General features: G+C 39.0%; 1 protein-coding gene across 1 annotated transcript; it reads right to left on the reverse strand.

Moving 5' to 3' along the window:
* Positions 1-454: 454 nt before the first annotated feature.
* On the reverse strand, positions 455-24,464 carry rgs22 (regulator of G protein signaling 22). Its single transcript, XM_028470567.1, has 24 exons — positions 24,397-24,464; positions 24,288-24,316; positions 23,458-23,520; positions 23,210-23,392; positions 23,028-23,113; positions 21,786-21,937; positions 20,959-21,619; positions 19,744-19,905; positions 18,124-18,280; positions 17,618-17,740; positions 17,420-17,521; positions 14,827-15,021; positions 14,090-14,182; positions 13,691-13,842; positions 11,861-12,023; positions 10,599-10,763; positions 8,754-8,822; positions 8,107-8,265; positions 5,905-6,084; positions 5,662-5,835; positions 5,449-5,592; positions 5,269-5,356; positions 921-1,034; positions 455-854 (listed from the first exon to the last, which is right to left on the reverse strand). The coding sequence occupies exons 1-24, from the start codon at positions 24,416-24,418 to the stop codon at positions 826-828; spliced, it is 3,465 nt and encodes a 1,154-aa protein (XP_028326368.1). The 5' UTR covers positions 24,419-24,464; the 3' UTR covers positions 455-825.
* Positions 24,465-24,826: the final 362 nt, after the last annotated feature.

Genomic DNA, 24,826 nt, shown 5'->3' on the forward strand with positions numbered 1-24,826 from the left:
TAAAGGTTCTATAACATGCTAATCAACTTTTTTGAGCTTTTAACCTGGTTTAAGGTTCATTCCTTATCAAAAACACCCCCAAAGTATTATTGGGCTTCCTTCCTGCTCTCTGAGCTGCTTCTCTGCCCTCTTCTGAAAAACAAGCGGTTCATAATGCTAGAGACGTCACTAGCATTATGAACACTGCAGTGTAGGCACCCAGGGAGCAGACACTGTATCACCTTTGACTTGATCTGACGTGTTTGTGACCCAATGCGATGCAACGGTTGATGAGATAAAGGCTTATCAACTTAAATGCACTATTCCTGTATTTAATAAAGATGAGGAGGAATTAAAGAAAAGAAAATGAATTAGCAGTTTAAAATTCTGGTGATTGTTTGAAGCTGCTGCTGCTGGATGAACACAGCGCAGAGACGGACTCACACAATAGCTGCTTAAATATCCATGTGTTTTATAGTAATGTGCTGGTTTTTGGCTGAAAACAATAACAACAGTGTGTGGATAGCAAAAGAAAATCGCTTTGGTGATCATTGATCTGCCTCAGAGCGAGTCATGCAGGCAAGTCAGTGTATAGACACGCCCACTCATGAATATGCAAACAGCCCGTTGGTCAGAAAGTAACTTTTCAGAGGCTAAAACTCCGTAAAACAGGCAAGTTTGGGAAAATAAACCTCAAATACTATGTTTTTGGGGTTCTTAGAACAAATGGAGATGGGTGAAAAATGCATGATATGGGACTTTTAGGAACTAATTCTAACTTTGACACAAGGTGTTCCATATCAGTTCCCTCCGTCTTCACTCCATGTTCATGATAACGGTCTGACGTTAGACTTGGTTGGAGAATTTCACAGAGTCTGTTGGTGAAACACAAAGGTTAAGTTTGGAGCTCTAATGTGATGCTAGGGGGTGAGTTCACTCACTCTTTATTCGTTTGCACCGTTTACTGTCAGCTCTAGATTTAGAGGAACACAGAGATGATTGGCGGCTACTCATCTTACTGAAGGCTGACTTAATGCTGCAGTCATGAGAGGAGCCTGAAACAAACAGAAACAGGTGATAAGAGCATAATGCATCAACCCTGAACAGAATAAGCCTGTAAAGGTGATGGAGTAAATGATACTGTGTTATAAAGTTTCAGACATTTGTGATTGCAGAATAGCTCCTGGTCAGTTCTAGTCAAACTGCCCTAAGCCGGCCAGATACCATCGTACCAAGGTCTCTTCTCAGAGGCTCTGTCATTGTTATGACTACCACTATCAGCAACATACAAAACCCTGAGAGCACAGAACAACGGCAGATTCGGACGGACGCACGCATCCCAGACCGTTCTGCTTCTAAAACCCATTGACCAAATAAACCCTGTGTCCACATCTGACCAGTAACCCTAAAACTTCACTCCGTCTCATTTCATCCAAAACCGCCACAACACCCAGGTCTATGATTTTACCTTTGTTTGGTTCCTTTGACACTTTATACCACATATTTCTCTGTGATGTATAAAAATCAACCTTAATCAAACACAACAGCACTGCCTAAAGCTGTGTGTGTCAATAAGAATTCTGTGGGTTGGTGTGGCTGCCCTCAACGTATTCTACAGCAGTGTTTCTCAAATGGGGGTACATTAACCGTATGTGATGGCTCTACAGGGGTACTAGAGAGTAAATAAAGTGTCAGTGTTGGTCCCACCCCAGGCTTGATAGAACTGGAAACGATAAAAACTATAGAAATGAATCTATTCAGGAGACACTAAATCAGTGTTTTTCAACCTTGGGGTCAGGACCCTGTGTGGTTTTGCCTGGAGATAAATGGGATATTCTTGAAACTTCTGAAAAATTAAAATAGATTTTTGAAATGTTTTTTACTTTTTTTAATTAATACACAGTCTTAACCAACTGTATCTCTATACTTTCACTGTGTGAATCTAGTTAAACTAAAATGCTAATAGATGTGACAAAGTGTATGAGTGGATTCACCACATTGTCACTTATTGTCATATTATTTTGCATATTTATTAATTTGGCTCTAACTTTGTGTCAGCATTTAGTTATAGTTTACATCAAAGCATAGTAGTTTAAAGCGACACACAGTTTGTTTGTTATCAACTAGCCTTTTGATGTTTCTTCATGTATATTCACACGTGTTTGTTTTGGTTTAGGTTGCAGGACCATCATTTCCTGCCTGGTCAGACTTGGTGATGTCACCAGAGACATCTCTGGGTCATACCAAATGAGGGGTGGTTTCTTCTTTGCGCGACATTTTCTTTTGTAACTTGTAATGATTATTTAGTAAGTAGATCATTTTATTTGTTTATTTAAGTCATTTATTTGTGTAAATGAGCTTAATGTTAATTTCAGAGTTTGTACCTTTTATTGGGTAATTAAAGGAAATGTTGGATTCACCCTTTAATGAAGTGTTCCACAAACAGGTGCAGCTACTCCTGTAATTGGCCATGCTTTAAAAGCCAGGAGAGTTTGCATAGAGAGGAGAGACATGGAGGTCATGCTGCTACAAACATGTCTGATGTTCATGTTTTGGAATGCCATTTTGTGAACATGTGCGGCTTTTAAAATAACCCTGTAAATAACAGCTCACTAAAGGCACAAAGACCTCTGCTGTCGTTTTCCTACCACCGTCCTTGACACTTTGGCCAGACGACTCTACAGATGTATGAGTGTTTGATATATTAATCAACGCACATAATGCTCTACATAGACATAGACCCCCTTCCCATAACCTGACGTGCACCTTCCCAAAAATCCTGCGTGTCTCTGCCTTTTCCAGTCACACCGCCATGTTTCAACTTTTAGCGTAGCGATACGAGAGTTGTTTCTACAGTGGATTGAGTCACCGAGACGCACTAAAAATACCACAGTTTTATTATTTCTTTTCATGGTTGCAGCACATGAAGCACCGCCAAACGGAGTCAATAACAGACAAAAGGTGTGTGTTATTATCACTACTACTGCCTTGTCTCTGTACTTACAGTGTGTGTGTGTGTTTCATTAATAGTAAACAATGACTGACATGCTGTGGATGAGCCAGAGGAGCAGACATGACGTTATGTTTTAAGTGAGTTTTCCCTGCAGCGCTGTCTCCGCTCTACGGCGGGACCCCCTCACCCCTGGTGTGCCTGTCGACTGGAGCGCTCAATATACTTTTATACTTTGTTTACGAGTTTCCTATGTTTATATTGAAAAATAAAATACACATTTTGAACCTGTTGTTTTAATATTTGTGTGCTACAAAACACATGGTTAGGTACAGTAGGTAAGTAATAATGCATAAATTAATTACATTTTGATGCTTAAAAAACATTACAAATGTTTTTTATGTGACCGGAAGATAAACAATGGCTTTTTAATGCTCATTTGTAACAACACACAACCCTTTAACGACATGGCAGCCAATCACAAAGCGATGCGTTTCCTCAATGCAGAACTAAATGTGGCCAAACTCTGCATCACGTTGACGGCATAGATCCTGATGCAGAACCATATACCAGGCTTAACATGTGCTCTTTTCTGCACTACTTCAGAACATCCAACCATAGCCTTGAAGATTTACCAGGGAGAGTTAGAGTAGTTGGGCCTGAAGTGAACACCAGTATAAACTGACAGAACATCATGAAGAACCTTCAAAAGCCACATTACTTCATACTCACAAAGACAAAACTATGAATTTACATCTTTAGCACTAAAACTTCACCTTTGAATCTAGATCACAATGAGGCTGTGGCCCAATACCCACACTACGCACTACAGACTCCCATAAAGGGTGCACTTGGTTTAAGTTCAGATGATAAAGTGTGGTGGGAAGCGTAGAATTGGAACAGTTTGCTGTGACGTCGTCATCAATCGTGACGGCAACTGAATTAAATTACCGTATTTTTCGGACTATAAGGTGCACTTAAAATCCTTTAATTGAACAATGTTGAGAATTATTGTTAATTAGTTGAATAAAGTTTGACTTTTCTGACTATTTTTGTTTTGCTTAATGAGCCTTAATAATAATAATAATAACAAACGCCTTATAGTCTGAAAAAAACGGTAAATGTAATGTTTGTTTGTCCTTGTGAAACATTAGAAAGTGAATCAGCCATTTCATGTATGTTTTATATATTTTCACTATTACAAGGAATTTCAGGAAATTTACACTACGTTTACCAAAGCCTTTGTAATACAAAATACACATTACAGAAATTAAATAATTGACACTTTTTTTTTTTTTTTTGCCATTTTCGGTGGCAACAGTGGTTGAGTTTGTTCACCATCGATTTTTGTTTTTTATTTAATTTGAACGTACCACGACAAAAGGACTTATGGGTAATTCCCATCATCACAGTACGCTTGCATACACGCTTCGAACAGGTGTGCATAGAGGGCGGGGCTAAAGCACGCGCCGTAAGACTGGGACACCTCACGCACTCGCACCCTTCAGCGGGAGCACAAGTGTGGGTATTGGGACTCAGAATGGATTCCTTCTCTAACACCCTGAACAATTATTCTGCATTTTGCCCCAAAAACTGCTGACTGGAGACTTTCACAAAGTGCCTCTCTGTAACCACCTGGCTTTGTATCTGCTGGAGAACCTTTAGCCTTCAGTTGACCAAAAAAGGAAAGAACAGTGAACATGATGGCGTCATGTTCACTGCATAATGATGCTGATGGATCTGCTGTTGAATAACCTTAAAACATGTGTGTGTGATACAACCTGTGATTGGAGAAGAGATAAAGCAGTTCCAGAAAACAAACCAAATGTTTGAAGACAGACCAAGAGCTCAATGACCCCAAATACACAGTGTGGTTTGAAATGTGAGTGAGCTATTGCTGACTACATCATGTATGACTTCTGTTCAGCAGCAGGAATCAGTGATGATCTCCATCTGTGGAGCTCCCAGTGTTTCCATTCCCTATCATCCATTAAAAATGCATTTCTATCATGTTTCATTTCCACGTCTCCTCATCCATTATGAGCTGGAACTCACGCCTGCACAGAACATCAACAGTTAATGGATGGGCTGAAGTGGCCATTTGGCTCCAGTTTGAGCCAGATTATAGAGCTCTGAGGGGGAGGGGGGGGGGGGGGGGGGGGAGTTGTTGGCTCAGGCTGTCAGGTAACATCAGAACTTTGGGCTGGACTGTGGGAACAGGCAGAATGTCATTCCATTGTTCTGATTTACCATAGTTTCTTTGCCTGGTATTAGGGTGTGTGTGTGTGTGTGTGTGTGTGTGTGTGTGTGTGTGTGTGTGTGTGTGTGTGTGTGTGTACCTGAAAGTGTGGAGAAGGTTTCCAGCTGATTCTGTCTCACCTCCTCTCTCTGCAGACCTGCCATGTACCTGGAGTACGACCACAGCAGCTGTCACACAGCGTGCACAATATATTCAAAGTTAATAACATTTGATTTTGAGTCATTATTGTTGATGTTGTTGAGTAATAACAGCTTCTTACAGGCTGAACTGGACTCTGTGTCATCACTCCTCCTTCTCTCTCCTGGGACTCCTCTGTGTCCTCCTCCTCTGTGTCCTCCTCCTCTGTGTCCTCCTCCTCTGTGTCCTCCTCCTCTCTGCTGGACTCTCGTCTATCCAGGTGTTCCTTTAGGAAAACAAGACTCAAATTGATTCCACAGTAGAATACATGATGTCACCCTCCTTGTTTCCTCACCTGTTCTCTCCTCTCCTCCTCCTCCTCCTCTTCTTTCCTCCTCTGCCTTCTCACCCTGGCTCTGAATTTGACTCTTTGATCGTGCAGCACAGGAAGCAGCTGTTCTTCTTCCATGCTGCTTCTGAACTCTTGAAACTCAGGCCAAAGCCTCAGTAACTCACCAAAAACTGATATCTTCACAAAAGGAAGCAAAGAGCATGAATCAGACTGAGGAGAATCCACCAGCGATCACTGGAAACACACCTGAGCCTCTCTAAAGATGTAAGGACCCAGTTGATCACGCTTCTCCAGGATGTGCTGGGCCTGTTGTAGAGGGATGTCTATCTGCAGGCCAGGACGTATGGATGAGTTAATGAAGCAGCTGATGATGGTGGAGATCTTCTGCTGGATGGTGGCTTCATCGCTGTGGGAGTGGCAGAGATCCTGTATGATGAAGGATGAGGGAATGTAAACAGGAAGGAAAGGAAAACCAGTGAGTATTTAGATTCCATGGATGCAACAGTTTAAGCTATCGAATGGTTAAAACCACTACCACCTGGTCACTAAAGCAACTTCCTGTAATAATTAATGACACATTACATACTGCACTTTAAACACTGGTTTATCCCACTGTCAGTGAAGCTCGAGATGGACAGAAGAGGAAATCAGAATTAACGGCTCTCATTTATTAATCCTGTGTGAAAACGGGTCCTAATCTGAGTTTACATTGTGTCGTATGACAGGACCAATGTGGGATTTATGAAACATTTGTATCTGACCAATCCCAGTGTAAATGATCGGGTGTTGATAAATGCGGAAGCTGAATTTGATCGTCATTAACATATTACGCCCTCAAATAATCCTGGTTCGGAGGCCCCGCCCACCGAGGTCAAAGAAAACTTAAAGCTGATATCCAGAGTTTCTGAGAAATCTATGTTTATGTATGATTCTTTTGAAATGTGAAAAAATACCTAACTCGTATTTTACTGTGGACTACTGCCAATGGTCATTCATATACATTAATGTATACACAGTAAGTCCCGCCTTCGATCCAACAGACCCCTATACAAATGGAAACGATCGCAGAGTGCTCCCAGCCAATAGGCTTCAACTTCCTGTTTTTGAGACTGTCAATCAAAGTGAATGTGGAACTGTGCACGGAAACGATGCCACACGTCACAACAGCAAACAGGTAAATATGATTTTGGCTCTTACTTGATCCATAGACCGATATCAATGCGACCTGATGTAACCTTGTTATGTTCTGTGATGTGCATGCAGAAAAGTAGAGGCGTGGCTTCTGGTAGATTGCAGAGACAGGGGGAGGAAGTGGTGCTGTTTAGGGCGGGACATCAAGACATTCTCAGTAACCAATGATGGTTTACATAAAAATGTCCTCACCCACAGCCTAAAAGCAGAAATCCCTGCTATTTGATCAAGACAACTCTTTACATTTTGGTCAAAAAAAAGTTGACGAGTCAGGCTGGCGAGCGCCCCCCCAAACACACTCAAGTTTGCGTACACGAGGTCAAACATCATAGTGTACGCTCATGTGAGAATTGACAAATACTGACGTTTGCATGAATTTGGTCCAACGCACGTCGTACGCTGAGATCTAAACAAACGAACAGTCCATAAATGAGGGTCAATGTGAGGCTGTAATACACTTTACCTGATCAATGTTGATTATATATGTCACATTATAATATAATATATATATATATATACATATATTATAATGTGATTAAATGCAAAACTTAAAAAACATGTTACAGTTCTATGGCTTACACATGTGTAGTTATTAATAAAATATGTTTCATATTAGGTTTTCCCACAACCTGTGAATGAATCTTCACACCCATACAGGTGGTAAGGGTTAAAGTGTATTTTACAGCTGATTTAAGACATGGTTAAAACTCACCCATTATTATAAGAGATGCTAACACATGAGGAAGATCACGTTATATTAGGTTATTTATTTCAGACTTAGTATTTGTAATTGACTGTAAATTAACTTTAGAAATTGAGAATATAATTGTAATTTACTTTCAGGGGATAGAAAATAATCATAATTTAATTGTAATTGGGAAAAATGCCGGTCACTGGAATCGTAATTGAACATGAATAAATGAAGACATAATCATGATTGACCCCAACACTTGTGTTTTTAGTATCTTTTGTTAATTATTTTTTTTCTCTTTTATTCTTTTATACATTTCTTTCCTTCCTACTTGTAAGTGAGAAATTACAAATATATATATATATGGTACTATAATTAATATCTTCAATTTCACTTTGTAATTATGCCTAAATCTTTTAAATTAATCTCAATTATACAGTAAACTTATCAATTATTAGTTATTACTAGCATCTCACCGACTGTTATTTCTGACATAGGTGTGCCCATTATGTTTACAGTAGCGCCTCCAGGAATATGATGTCTGAATAAAAATCTGTGTTCTTCACCTTGTACCTTTGCACCTCTAACCAGAAGAGCAAATCGTTCTCCAAGAAGTTTCCTTTGAGTGAGACAAAGTGTTGAAACTGCTGGCAGGTCACAGGGTCCAGCAGAGCTTGTCGAAACAACAGAATGTCTTTGGAGGAACTCATCCACAAACCCTCTACCTGCAGGAGGACACAAGACATTGAGTGGGAAGATTTATGCCCTTTAAAGTATTGCTAATTGTATTTTGCACTTTGCTGCACAGCTGCAAGACCCAGAGCAAAGAAACACTAATAGAAAAACAGACTTTATAGTTATATATGTACTGCTACATACACTAAATGTGTTCTCAGCATTTAACCCCTCCCTGAGGAGCAGTTAGAGTTGAGGGACTTGCTCAGCATCCCACAGTGATGGCCCAGGTGAGATTCGAACCTGCTTCCTTAACCACTAGACCCCCCCCCCCTTTTTTTTTTTTTTTTTTTTACCACAGGCTGTTAAAACTTATATCCTATTTATCCTGGATTATTTTTGGAAGAACCAACTTCTCGGCCAGTAAGTTGTTTGACAAAACCAGAGCTGGAAGCCAATCCAACTAAATCACGCATTGCCTCAGGGCCAGGAAATAGCTTATTTCTCTCATTAAAAATACCCCCCAGCCCAGAGTTACCTTCCAAGCATCTCTCCTCCTCCTTCTGCGCCGGCGATGGATGTAATGTGAGGACCTGTCTGCTGCCAGCTGTTGCTTACAAGCACGCACAGAGACACAGAGACAGTGCAGAATCAGAAACTGAATAAACCAGGATCAACTGAAACTCTGAAATCCCCTCCAACCTCTGTGTGCCTGTTTTTTCTGACAGTAGTCAAATGTGTTTTTGTTCTTCCTTCTGCTGTGTTTACCTCTGCTTTATTTTGTTGTCCCACCCCTGACCTCCGCCGTCCTCTGTGACAGTGTAACGGTAAACTGCTAGACTCTCATTACCTAATGAGAGGATTGTTGTGACCAAACATAGTAAACTTGATCACTTAATGAGACAGAGAAGAGGAATGTGTGATCCACACGTTTCCACTAATGAAGCAACCTGAGAGAGCAGCTGCACAGTGACAGCATTTAGTGGTTGCTCAGATGGCACCAACGGGCACCTGAGCCTTCATCTCCGTGTCACAGAGTTTCCAGAGGGCACAAGATTCCAGAAGCAAACATGTTTGCTTCTGGAATCAAAGATGGCATAAAAAATGTTACAGTATAATCCAGTTAAAGACATAAAAGCACATACAAGGCTTTGATCTTGACTACTTTTGTCTAAATGGTTCATGCTGGTGATCTAAGGTTAATGGGAATGTACTATGCAGAGATAATTTACTACAATATGAATATGGTTACATTTGATGCATAATTCATAATAGTTTGTTTTAGTGTGAAACCAACTCCTGGTCTATATATCATAGTGTCACTTTGCTCTAATACACTATCGTCTAAAGCAGTGGTTCTCAACCGTTTCAGCCTACAACCCCCAAAATAAAGGTGCCAGAGACTGGGGACCCCCACCGTACCTGAAAAAAAAAAAAGTGTCAAAAACAGTTCAAAGTGTCAATTTTGGAGCAATTAGTTTAAACTGGCAAATAATGGGCATGACAAATGGTGAATATGGTTAAATTAGCATAAAAAAGCATGAAATATGGTGAGAAGAGGTTAAAAGTGACGATAATGGGTCAACATATGCAACGTTAGGTGGAAAAGTGGTCGAAAAGGTTTATAAGTGCTAAAAAATGTCTTGAAAGTGGGGAAAATGTGCAGAAAAGGCATTTAATTTGATAAAATGGCAGAAATGGAAATAATGTGGCAAAAATGTATTAAAAGGTGCAAAAACATGGCAAGAAAAAGTGATGAAAATAGGTTAAAATATGGCAAGTTTGGTGTAGTTGCAGAAAAATGGTTTAAAAAAATAAGCATCAATGGGCGCAAATTCTTAAAACAAATATATTCTTAGTTTCTTGAAGGCATCTGGTGAATGAGGTCCCCACCCCAAGGTTGAAAACCCCTAATCTAAAAAAAGTATCAGGTATGCTGGAGAAGGGCACACTACACTGAGCTGTTTAAGAGCCAATGAACCCAAGAAGATGGAGACCAGTTTTAAGCCTTGTTGGAAAGGCTACTTATGCTTGGTGTGTTTATTCACTATTTCAGTTTTGGGTAATCAAACCTTTTTTTTAACCTCTGGCTGTTCAGTACTTACCTTTGTACCATATCAAGCTATTCATTGGACTTGCACGACATGAATTGCAATAAATAACTGGAAGAATGAGGGTGTTAAAACTTTTGACTGGTAGTTTATATATATTATTGATAGCTAGGACCCAATCTCAGGACTTTTGTTCTTGTTTGTATGTACAGTGACTGTTGTCAATAAAAAGTAAAAAAAAAAAAGCTAATGAACACAATACAGTCTCAAGTCCCTTCCTGTCAAACGTTGTTCATCTCCATAGCAAAAGTGTGAACAATGTGAATTTTCACCTTGGGTTTGTGTTTTTGGCGTTCTGTGAACTCTGGTGTTGTCACAAACAAAGGCAGCCATGTTTTCTCAATATAAGCCTTGACTATATCGCTGATCTCCATGGCAACCAGGTTCGAAAGACACTCCATCTTTAGATGCTCCAGTCCACCAGCCAAATTCACAATCTACACAAACATAGAGATGAACTGTGATGATGTCTGAGTGAAAATGTGCACAGAGAACACAGAGGAAACTGAACTTTCTGTCCCCATATATGGAGCTGAACATTTCTATTTCTCTAATCTTGCAGCATGCACACACAAACGTGCATGTGTGTTTACACTTTAAGGGGAGCCTTCAGAAATGAGAAGCAGTCATGGTACTGGAGGAGGAAGATGATGAAAGAGAGCAGTCTGAGTGAATGGCCAAAGCAGTAAAGCTGTCAGTCTCAGCATCGCTCACACAGACAGGAGCACAAACCAGGACCTGTGCTCACAGCTAGAAGAGCCCACATGGCCTCCAACTTCAAAGCAATGGTTCATGTAATGACATTTATAGGATGGGAATGACAAGAAGCATGCACAAGAGTGTCATCATCTAGTACAGTATGCATTTTTCTATGAAAAACTCAACTAAGCATGAAGGGTAAATTCAGACCGGTCGCTCTCGTGTCTCCTGCAGACGTTCAAAAGGAAAGCCTCCATTAGGGTTTCCATTAAGATCAAAAATGGAAACCCTAATAGTTCATTGAGATGTAAAGAAAGGTAAGTGGTTGGTTGGTGAGTTGAAGCTGTTGTTGACGGGCCTCAGAAAGAAAAAGAGCTTTGGTTTTGTGAATTTGTAGAACGTAGAAAACATTAAATCTTCACAGATCATCAATACTTCTATTTCTGAACTCCACAAGATTCCGTCTAAGCATAACTATGGCTGGATCTAATCTCTGTACACACACACACACACACACACACACACACACACACACACACACACACACACACACACACACACACACACACACACACACACACACACACACACACACACACACACACACACACACACACACACACACACACTCCGTCAGCATCACGTTGGCGTGGGTTAAAAGGAGAACACATGGTGAACGGTGTGCGTCGTTTGGACGCTGAGACACAGCTGGAGATCAAACCTCATCATTGGAGTAGTCATGTCATAAAAGGCCTACTTCTACTTCTGTGATGGTTTAAAATGACTCCACCATAGTTACTGTACCAGTTCTGTTTTAGCTGAAAGGCTGACGTACATCTTTCTGTTGTTCTGTTGTGGCAGGGCTGTCAGGGCCAAACAAGTACGTGTTGTTGAGGTATTTTTCAGTGATAGATGTGGACAGTTCCTGTCTCATAGCCTGGTCCTGCACAGGAGTCTCTTTGTACTGCTCCAGATCGAGCCAGCAAGCCAGGTGGATACTGAAAGAAAAGCATGCAAACAGCATTTACACCATGCTTTCTGAAACTGTGTTACAGATGTGCTACAGTTAGAAAAGCACTTCTTAAATACTACATGCTTTCACTTAAATTAGATGGTAAGGTAATAATAAAAAAGGCTAGCAGTAACTTCAAAGGGTAGGACATAATTCCAGTAAGTTGTTCATGTCTTCTTTTTAAATAATATGTTAAGGTTTCATTTATTCAGACAACTATTTTTCACATCAAAGCGATCAGACACCTCTGTAGAGGACTGGCAGTTGACAGTCGAAATGCGTCAGGAGATCAAAGTAAATCTCCTGAAAAACAGTTGTCTGAATAAATGAAACCATAACATTTTAAAGGTTTCACTTTTTCTCCAAATGTATGTCATTCATTCATTTTCATCAAATTTGATAGAAAATCCACCTTGAGTTTTTATAAATATAAATATATTTATCATATTATATATAACACACCACTGATCAAACACCAGACCTGCAACATTTAAAATCATTTGTCACAATGTTTCATTAAACATTCAAAGATGGTTCATTTATTTCTAGAACTTTATCAGCACTATTTAACTTTACTAAGTACGAACAATAACTCTCACATGTATTTATCTTTGTGAGTTTGAATCCTGGAATCAGATTTTAGATGGAGCTCACTGGGGACTAGTGGTCATGAGGGCCCCTCACATGGTCCACGAGGGCTACCGAGTGCCCGTGGGCACCGTGTTGGTGACCCTTGATTTACACCATGTGACTCAGAGTTGAATCAATAATAAACTAAGCAAAAACAACTGATTTGATGTTTTATTTAAAGTTCGTTTTAAACTCTGAACGGCTTCAAATGTTTTAAATTCTAAAATGTAAAGTAGATGTTTCTGTAATCTACTGAAAACATGTTTCTGAAGCTAATGAGCAAAAGTTTGGAAACACCCTGTGGCAATTACATTTTTAAATTACAATTACCGTACATCTTGGATTATCCTTGTTCAATTACAACTCAACTCCGATTACGTTGACTGGTATTTTCCCCAATTACAATTACAATTACTTTTTTCCCCCTGAAAGTCAATTACAATTACTCAAATTCAATTACAATTAATCACAATTACTGAAAAAAATAACCCCATAAAATGTAACCTTCATATTGTGTTAGCTTTCTGTTAGCATCTCTTATGATAACGGGTGACTTTTGACCCATGTCTTAAATACACTAAAACATATTATCTATCATCTTATTTATTGTCTCTTTGTTACCTTGTTAGGCTTCTTTATCCATGAAAATATTGGTATTAATATCTTTGGTGTGAGCGTCTGAGCCTTTTTTCTGTCACTATACACCTCAATTTCAAATTATTTGTAAATGGTAAAATGATCCTCAAGAGAACTGACAGGTAGTGGAACATACAGTATATTAATAATTGTTAACTACATACAGTATGTGTAAGCATAGAACTGTAACATGGTTCCACAGGTTTGAGTTTAATTAAATAGTAAATGACAGTTTTTGTAGAATTTCCATGACAATTATAATTACAAAATCAATTATCTGAATTCAATCAGATTTTCTCAATTACAATTACATCATAATTGTAATTAATTACCAATTATGCAATTTTAATTCAACCCAACCTCGCCCTATGGAATTGCATTGTTCACCTGGCATCCTGCATCTGTAGGAAAGACTGAAAATGTCCGATGTCATGATTATGGAGAAGCAAGGACCCTAAACGGTAACCATGGTAATCTGGAGACACACTGGACCAAGGGACAGATGTTGTGGGACCCTTAGAGGAGGAGGTATGCTGCACCTGCAGAGGATGAAAACAGGATTTCACTGAAGCTCCTTTTATTCTCTTTAAATGGCAACAAAAAGTAGCACTTTTATTCTTTAAACTGCTGAAAAAGTGTCTCATTAACACTTACAAAGTAATACATAACAGTATTAGGGGGCTATTGATGTGTATTCTTTATCCTCACTGTCCTCTGATACTGTCTCAGTAACGGGAGTCATGTGACATGATGCCGTCATGTACAGTGACTTCCTGTTAATCTCACCCATTTCTGCTGCTTCAGCGATTCCTCATAGAGACTCTGGAGATCCTTAAAATCCTGATTGTTGATGCGGCACACCTGCTGCTGCATACACACCTGGAGAACAGACACAACTTAGCATCATTCATTGTTATTTGTTCAGAATCTCCTGAGCCTGGGGCCTATTCCAGCTTTTAACAGCATCCAACATTACTGTGTAAATGACCAATAATTTAGCTAAAGATATAACAATCCCTCTAAATTCCTTGAAACTCCAGAGGCTCCATATTTTCCCATGACTATTTGGCACAACTGCATTTTTATTCACACATCTTTGAAAGAGTTTTTTTTTTTTTTGGAAATTTCTCATGGACAATCCCACATTTGTCCTAAAATAGACAAAATGAGGATATTTTTCCGACAGAGACTGATACCTGACATTTATTGCTTGGATATTGTCAGTGTCTTGTTATGTATGTAATTTGCAAACTAAAGCACAATAATGTCCATTTATTTTTCTCTAGCTAAAATCTACAGCCCACAGGAGATGAAAATCTCTGTGAAAATGATTTTGACAACTAAGCCTTAAAACGTTACCTGATGATTGCATGGAATATGGTGTTATAGTTGTGTTAAGTTCTGCAAATAATTGATTTAACTGGAAATACTGACACATAAAAGTGCAAAGTTTACCGTTTTGCTCATTTGGCTAAAAATGATTTACACTTGAATGTCAGAAGGAGTCTTTTTACTGTGATTACCTGCTGAAAACACTCCTTTTCTCTGTTGACCAGCAGAGCCCATGGTTCTAGCAGGATGTTCAGAGCATGTTCTTCAACCTCATCAAACAGTTCTTCAAAGGCAGGCAGAAGTCTGTCACACACCTTCCTCTGAGCCTGCTCGTCCACGACGAGGCTCCGCTCAGCATAACCAGAGATGTAAGTGAAAACAAGGAGCTGCAGGGGAAGGAAACGCTTTAGCTTGAACCCCATTTCACATCATTCTGATGTCACTTTAATCATCAATAGAGCTCAGCGCTATGCTCACTTAAGATATGACTCTCTCATCACTACCATCACACTACATAAATGTCATTTATTAAACCTTGTTGGCCTCAGCCCAGTGGAAAGATCCACTAAATGTCAGTTCTCTGGTAAACCAAAGGTTAAGTGGGGGAAAACCGTTTTTACTGAGAACTATTTTGGACCGGACTGTTCCGCTACGGTCAGGGTGGGTGATTTTGGGTGACTGGACTGGCGTAAAGCTGGGGGGGATTGACTCACTGGTTTTTATTGCAATTTAAATCCATGCAGTTAGCGTGATGGGGCTAGGACAGCACAGAGGAGGATAGCGATGTTGGGCCAAAAAACCACGCAAGTGTGTGTGTGTGTGTGTGTGTGTGTGTGTGTGTGTGTGTGTGTGTGTGTGTGTGTGTGTGTGTGTGTGTGTGTGTGTGTGTGTGTGTGTGTGTGTGTGTGTGTGTGTGTGTGTGTAACAACAAACATTACAACCCTTCTCCATTTCATTACCTCTGATGACTACATGTTGGGTTCCTGGTTGTTTTTTGTACTTTTGTTCTCTAAGGTTTGAACTTAGCAAGTGACGTTTCTGGCATTCGTTATATGAAGTCTCTGGAAATTGTATTTCTTGAGCTTTGAATTTATGGTTCAAATGAACAGCAATTTAGTTTTTCAAAGAAAACGTTAGCTGTATAAAAACTTTTTTTTTTTTGTGTGCAAAATAATTGGTGTAGCTGTGCAATTGCCATACCAGCATAGAAACCCTAAAAAACATAAAATTCTAGTTTTTGGTTTGTTTATTTAACCCATTGGATTCAAAAGCATTTGTTTTTAGCTCGGTGCGGTAAGAATGTGATCAAATTGAGGCAATAATTAGATTTTTTAACAACAATGTGACAAAAGTTCCAACTGATTCCATCCATTCATTCAACTTCTGACCCGCTTGCTCCTTATTTCATGCTCGCTGGGGTCTGCTGGTGCTCTAGCTCTTATTGGGTGTTAGGCAGGGTACGCCCTGGATGGGGCGCCAAGCCATCGCATTCACACATACTGGCAACTTAAAAAACATGGAAACTCCAGACTGAATGAACCCAAAAGTCCACCCCAGGGCTTGAACCCACTACCTCCTTGCTGTGAGGCGGACGTGCTAACCACTACACATTTCACATCAGGTCAAACGTAGGGAGAAGCTGTTCAAGTGGATTCCTGAAGGTCCACAAATCTGTATGTTGTGGGTGTTTGACACCTCCTTGCATTTGTTACAGACAGAAATCCAAAACAATACCTGCAGTCCATGAGGATTTGCCTTAATTGTGAACATTTACTTTCAATTTTGCCAGTGAGATTCATTTTGAATAGTATGTTAAAGCTGATATCCGGAGTTTGTGAGAGGACGCCGCGATGTCCCGCCCTCAACAGCTCCACTTCCTCCCCCTGCCTCTGCAATCTACCAGAAGCCACGCCTCTACGTTTGTGCAAGCGCTTCGCAGAACACACTGTCGCATCGGGACGTACTGAGATAGGTCTATGGGTCATTGTGGCAATGGACATTTTTGAGGTAAGAGCTTCAGAGCTCCCCTCCATGACGCTATGCTGCTCAGTGATGCGCGTCCTCGTTTACGTGCAGTTTACGCACACACATTCCCTTTGATTGACAGAGTCCACTCCAGGAAGTCGAAGCCTATTGGCTGGGCGAACTTGGCGCTCGTTTCTATTTATAGGGGTCTATAGGACAATGGCGGGTCTTATATACATTGATGTATATGAATGATCACCTACAGTAGACCATAGTAAAAGACGAGTTAGTTTTTTTTTCAAATTTCAAAAATATGATACATAAACATATTTCTCAGGAACTCCGAATATCAGCTTTAAGGAAAGGTTTTGTTTATTCAGATAAGGTTTTTCAGGAAATGTTTATCTCCCAACATGTTTCAACTGTCTGTCAACTACCAGTCTTTGCCGATGAAGTAATGCTGACTGCCTTTGATGGTTCCTTTGAAGTTTCACTTGACTTCCATGTAATAGTTCCAGCGAAGAAGATACAAATCTCCTGAAAAACCTTGTCTGAATAAACAAAACCTTAACTTAACATACAGGCTTTACCATGGCTCAGGTGGTAAAGGGTTTGATCCCAGGGCTATGACTGCCTAGATGTCAAAGTGTCCTTTGGCAAGACACTGAACTCTAAGTTGCTTCTAATAGTTGACGAGTGCCTTAATGGCAGCTTTGCCTCATTGGTGTCTGTCATATTGAGACGCTACTGTTTCTAAACATTTGACCAAATAATAAAAATAGTTCAAGGTTTGGAAAACTGAAAAAAAAAGGTGTTGACCTGGGCCTCCCTCTGAACCCTGTAGAGGTCCAGTCCATCCTGGTAGAACAGAGCACGGTAATGCTGCAGGTCCGTCCAGAAGTAAACGGCATTCACCCACAGCTGGTGCAGAAACATTGTGGTATTGTTGCACATATGCTTTACCAATGGTTACATTTGATGACATTATTGAGAACATTATCCTGCAGCTGGAGATACCTGGTTTCCAGACTGTTCACAGAAGTGTGTGAAATATGAGCCACTGCACGAATCTACACACAGAACCTGAAGCATCTCCTCCATCCGCCCACTGCTCCTCAACTCACCTCCGCTATACGGCATCTGTAGAGATATAGGCAAAAGACCAGAATATTTAACTTTAGAAACAACATGGAAGAGGCTGCATCATGGGCACACCAACAGAGGTCAAAGTCAAAGGTCTGTCATGAATCTCTCCTACTAGAAGATATAGCAGTAATGAGTGAATTAGTCATTACAAAGTCAAATATACGTTATATTCATGAGCTTTCCAAATAGACTGCTTGTTGAATCAATCACTATTCGGGACTATTTTGTGTTTAAACTATCAAACCGTAGCTCACAATACACTTCAATAAATATACATACAGTATAATAGGTTGAAATACATTTGACATAAATATTACATTCATACAGACCAACTCAGTGAAAATGAGTGTAACATCTCATTGCTAAACAGCTTCTACCTGGGATTGACGGCCATGGGTAGTTTGTATGAAACATGTATTGTCAGGACAAAGAGGAAAGCATTGTGTCTTAGAGTCATGGTCAGGATGGCAGCTGGATGGTGAACAGCCCAAAAAAAGCTGCTGACAGAGAGGAGATGTCCAGAAACGAGGAGCCCTGGAGGAGAAAAAAAAAAAAAAATATATATATATATTTATTTATTTTTACCAAGTATAACATACTTTATCAAATGTTGTTATGTAACTATATTAAATATCAATCATCTTTATTTGTCCCCAATAGGTCAATTCAGTGTGAAAAGATATGGGGAGCATAAAAAACATGCCACAATAAAACACATATGACAGAGTATGTGTTATATAGCAATGTATATGTACAGTATATATTTATATGTTATACATGTGTTCCTATGAGTTTATGCTTATGTATGTGGATCTATATACTGTATACACTTATGTGTATATATATTTACCCTGAGATGTAGGGTGGTGGTGGGAGACTGTGGGTTGTGAGCAAAATTGTCTTTTTGTCAGTATTAGTTGTTTTGTGTTTTGTTGTATGTGAAATGTTATACAGTATGTTCTAGGTCCCCCTCGAAAACGAGATGTTGCATCTCAAAGGGCTTTCTGTGAATACATTTCAAATAACAGCAGTATATATACTGTATATATACGCACATTGAGCGTATATCTTTAATGGATATCCCCTGATAATTAAATGTAGAGCTGGAGCTTTAAAGTAATGAAATACAACATGAGGTGGTGATATGTATGTACCACTAAAGTTGGTTGCAACACACCAATAACCATGAAAGAAGAAGAAGAGTACATAAAAACATGTGAAAACATAAAAACATGTAGTTAAAAACACAAGGTAGCCTAAAAACTGACAAATAGAAATCCATCACACACGTGGAGTTAATAGATCTGCTTCTATTTGGAATTAAGAAGGAATATGGCAGAAGGGATAAAGGAGAGTTTGTATCCCTTTATTTTGATTGTTAGAAATATGGAAGCCTATTTCTGACACTAAAAAAAATAAAAAAATCACTATGAAAAGTCATAATTATGAGTTAGTAAAGTCATAAATATGAAAAAGTCATAATTATTAGATTAAAAAGTCAAAATTATGAGATACTTTAACACTTCATGGATACTCTAATAACTGCTGAATGAATGATGATCATCAACAATCTTTTATTGCAGATTCTTAGTCCAGAGTTTAAAAGAAAAGAAAGAAAAAGCACCACTATTTACAACAAACATTGTACCCATACATGGGATTAGAAAGAGAATTTTTCATGTATATATATATATATATATATATATATATATATATATACATATAATATATTATAAATTATAAATTATAAGTGTAATTTAGAATGGTAACAGTATGTGTCGGTAAACTGCTGCAAATGATCAATTTGTATGTTATAATTGTGACTTTTTATCTCATTTATGACTTTCTATCTCATAATTTTGACTTTACCAACTCATAATTATGACTTGTCGTGGTGATTTTTTTTTTGCATCAGAAACAGCTTCCATAAAGTGGAGACTGCACATGTAAATAAGTGTTGTGAAGAAAAAGAAAGCACACAGATGAGCTTTACTGACCAGTAACACAGCAGAGACTGTGAGAGGTAGGGCTGGATAGAGTGCAGTCTCTCCTCTGTCCAGCAGGGGGAGGTAGTGAGACCCAGCCTGAAGAGCAGCTCCACACTCAGATTACTGTGACCACACTTAGAAAGATACCAGCTTCTCATCCAGACCAAGTACCTGCAGAGAGTTTCCCACTGCATGTTATCAGCCATCTGCTAAATGTTTATGCTTTCCATCTGAGAATGATGTTAAAGGTCCTATATCATGCAATATTAAGACCTTCCAAAGTCAACTACAGCCACATATGGATAATGTTTTACATTTTGATAAACAAAACTGATTTATTAAGAAATATTCCTTATTTTCTTTCAAGTTGAGACTCACGGTTTGTCAGAGCGCCGCCTCTCCCCATGTGAGTGCATCACATTTCATGACTAGCCCTAGAGCCCCGGCAGCATGGGCAACAGACACGCCCACCAAACTTTGTAAACAGTTCCAGAGAGTGTATTTCAAATATAAATACAAAGACGTTAGTATGGCTAACATTTCGCTAGAGGTTTATTTTACTTATGGTTGTGGCCTCTCCATCAGTGGGTTTTATTGTGGGAATCACTCCAGTTTGAAGAAGTAATTTACTGGACAATCCAAGCAGTCTTTTGTAAAGTGACGGTCATAGACTAACGGATGCTGGATGGTGTGTCGCGTGTTCCCAGAGATAAATTCCAGCCACTTCTGGCGAGTAGACTCTTCTTTAGGAAGTTTGAACAAATTCCGAGGACTTTCACATTCAAACAAGCATGTTCGGTTACCAGACATTAGTGTTTGGTACAAAAACAAAGACCATTTATTTTCCCTATGCAGACTGGATAAGGACAGTGACCATCCAAACAAATGTTCTTCGGCCGCTTGTGTACCTCTAGTACCAGAGAAAATGGGTGTGTATGTTCACAGTGGAGGGGCGGCACCAGCAGCAGGCACTTCCTGGAGGGGATGGTTCAGAATTCTAGTGACGTCACTAGAATTTGATCCACTTGTTTTTCATAAGAGGGCAGAGAAGCATCTCAGAGAGCAGGATTATTGAGGATTTCTCAGAGATGCAGTAATAATAATAATACTTGTTGTTTGGTGTTTTTGATCAGGAATTAACCTTTAACGAGGTTAAAAGCTCAAAAAAGTTGATTTGCATGATATAGGACCTTTAAAGTTATTTAGTCAGGGTATAGTACTTACCTGCTCTTTCTTGCACTGCTATGAATGGCCTTCACTCTCTCTATGTCTATCCAAAGATTTACAAGCTTTTCTCCTGGAGTTCCCTGCAAAAACTCTTTAAAGTCATCCAGACTTATCCAGTCACCATAGTAGGAAACACCATCGCATCTGGTTTTTCCAGCACTGTCACTGGCCTGGTTGACATCTTGATACAAGTCATTCTTCCCCATCAACCTTTCTCCATTGGCCTTTTCTGAGACCTGGTAAACCTGACATTCTCTAGGTTTTTCTGTGCTGCAGTAGTTTGTCTGGTCGCCTGGCAGGCGGAAAGATTCTGAAGTGTTTGCCTGAGTCTGAGTAATTATGTCCGTAGTCGGCTCAAGCACCTCTTTAAAGGCTTTAGCAGCCACCTCCTCCAGCTGCTCTTCCAAACAATCAAGGACCAGTATCTGGTCAGGAGAAACTTTACGGTGCTGCTGCTCCTCTTCAATGGCTGACAGCCCTGTTTCTGAGTTATGGCCTCCCTGAGTTTCATCACTGACGGAGTGAGAGGAATAGAAATCTGCTGAGGACAAAGAGAAGGTACTTCTTTCTGGTGCTGAAGAACTGGAGTAACATTCGGAAGAGTCACATTTCTTTTGGAGAGAGGAAAAGTTGGTTGTTCCGTGTGACCTCACAGGTCCTACAAAATAAAACCACAAATATTACATTTTAAAATTATACAGGACACCAAAGACTACAACACACATTTAAATTTAAGCAATTTCTCGCTGTGATTAATAAAGTATTTCTGATTAAATAAGAACATCTAATGTAAGCCAAACAGATTGAAACAGGTCAGTCCTAACCTTTCTCTGCTGAAATGGGATTTTGAAAACAAACTTTCAGGGAATTCTGACTGTCCGTCTCAGATTGTGAAGAACAAAGTCTGGCTTCACAGGAACTTCCTTCTTTGGAGGAAATACATTTTGGATTCCACTGAAGTAAAAATTTTAACAATCTGAAAAGACAAAAACTCAACACAGTCAAACTACAAAATTTTCTCAGACTAATATTTTTGGTCAACAAATTAAAGTTGGGAGGATTCATTCTGTATCGATAGAGAACATTCAGCTCAGTGCATTTTAGAGATGAATTCCCTGCTATCTAAATGTCAAACATTTGAATATGTGTGGTATTAAAATGCTATTATGCATCATATGACAGTTATTTAAAGTCTGATCCAATAATAAACAGATTTCCTGCGTAAATGACAGTTTGTAGCCAAACTGTATTCATTTGTATCCAAATCCTACTTATGCCATTTGACGTCATGAGAACTAGGGACAGACCGAAACCTATTTTTTTTCCATCAGCCTTAGCCGATGACCGATATGGCCTGCCGATTTTCTTGAGCTGATTTCTTTTGTTCCCTCAATTTACATCATAAAATTTACACAATGATGATAATAAATGGTACTAGTCTCAATTTTTAAAAAATGAAGATTTATTGAAATTAACAAAGGTGATGTAGAACAAGAACAAGTAAAACATATTTCTGCTCTCTGTAAATAACGCAGATCGGTGAACGCAGCAGCTCGTATTGGCCGATGCCACGTAAAAAATGCAAAAATCGGCCGATAATATTGGCCGGCCGATGTATCGGTCTATCACTAATGAGAACAAGACCCCCAAAGCACAAGTCATTGTAAATGTACTTATACTTTCATGTTGTTGTGCCATAAAAACGATGCTGTTAGAATCAGTTTCCACAGAGTGTGGTCAGGAAATGATCACCACATACTACACTATGCTGTAGCATCAACGTTAACATTTTGTTTTGTTTTCACCAAAAGTGCGATACAGCACCTGTGTTTTTGACATGTTTTAAACATAATCAAAAGTCCATCCGCTTTGGTAGGCTTCTAATAATTTTGGGTTTATTAATTCATAAAATATATTTGATTCACAGCTTGCACATCACACCCTTAAACATGTTTTTAAGCAGGAAAGGTTATGGAACCAATATCTGTTTGTTACAATAAAGCCAGTGCCAAGCTCAACATAAAATAAAACATAACCATTAAAATGTTTTATTTAGTTTGTTCTACCTGTATTCATGATAGAAATCACTTTGAAGGAAAAACGGCAGCCTCTCCTTTTTAATCCACTGAATTCCTTCCTCTCTGTGCAGACACTGCAAAAGGTTTTTAAAGGCTGATGTTATCGTGAAAAGAACAGCACTCATATTTTTTTTAAAAAGGCTTACATTTACTGATTCTATTCTACTTACACAGACAGTGTATTGGTTGTCCACTGGTGGGATTCTTGCCAATATTGTGGGGTCACCAGTGCGTAGAGCTGATCTGATGTGATTTAAAGCAGTTCTGATTTTGTTAAAGACCATCTTTGCTCCACTATTCATCACCTCAAACAGTCCAGTGGTCTGGTTATACACCACAGCCTCAGGGAAACACTAAAAAACACCAGAGGGTTGGTAGGAATAGCACAGGTCTGATGATTTTATACCAGGTGTATTACCGGCTGACTGAGGAAATCATTAAAGTAGTGAGCGAGAATGTCATCAGAGGCCAAGGAACTTTCCTGTGTGAAGAAAAAAATAAGAACCTGCAGATTAATGATCCCACTATTTTCAAAGCTAAAACTAAAATACAGTATTAGCTATAAGTAGGGGTGTGTATTGCCTGGCATCTGGCGATACAAATCGTATCCCAATACGATATATCCTGATTTTAAAGTATAAGGCAATTATTGCGATTTTTTTTTTTTTTCCAATGTATGACTTAAGAAACAACTAATCTGTAAATGAGTACACTGAGAACATTATGTATGAAGTATATTTTATTGGCATATTTTACACTCAAAACATTGGCTTTAACATGCCATGTACCAACAACTTAAAATAAAAAACATACAATCTGCCTGTGGTTTTTAAACCAACTTTGACTTAAATGCAACTTAACTGAGGTACATGCCTAGAACAACAAATAAATGCAGAAATTTTTAGATTTTATTGAAAAAAACACAAGCTGATCAACATGGCCTGGTTTCAGCACTTCTTTGTGCAGATACGTCTCCTGCAGTGGAAAAGACGTTCCTGGTTAAATAAAATAAAAAATCGATATGGATACATTTTGAATTGATCAGTGAATCGCGCGACGTAATATCGCGATATATCGCAAAAATCGATTTTTTTTAAATTTTATTTATTATTATTTCGTCTCAACACCCCTACCAATAAATATATAAATTATTCAACACTCACGTGGGGATTTATAATTCAAGTTAAATGTTTTATTTTCTATTTGTTAGCATATTTAACACTTCAATCCATCAAAAACAGTACTTACAAAGTTCCCAGGTGTCAGACGACAGAAGTCTGAATGCAGAAAGAATTGAATGAACCTCGAGCTGCTTCAATACTTCATAAGAAAGATAGAAATGTGTTTTTGTTCTTACCTGCTGAAAGATCTGCACTCATTGCTCACCTAAAGTCTATATCAGCACAACACGAGGCAAACCAGCAGTTGGATTGAATTATTCCGCAAACAATCCTCTCCCAGTAATACCAGTAACGGCAGGTTGCTATGGGAGTGACTTCTACTGGAAACACAGGGGCCAGTAAAAGATTAACTAGACAGAGCCACAGAGAAACCAAGACTCCTTGGAGACATAATCTACCAAATACAGCACTGTGCAATATTAAGAGAAAACGCAGAACATTTAAAGACTCAATTAAAAGTAATTACATTAATTACCCAACGAGGCTGAGTGCTTTTGTAGTTATAAAGTTCCACCACTAGATGGCGGTAACGCCTAAATAATATTTAGACATTTACAAAACTAAATATTCATACAAAAAATACACAAAATGACAACAGGAATGCAC

This window comes from Gouania willdenowi, chromosome 16, assembly GCF_900634775.1.
Source record: "Gouania willdenowi chromosome 16, fGouWil2.1, whole genome shotgun sequence".
In the NCBI taxonomy this organism is placed as follows: domain Eukaryota; kingdom Metazoa; phylum Chordata; class Actinopteri; order Blenniiformes; family Gobiesocidae; genus Gouania; species Gouania willdenowi.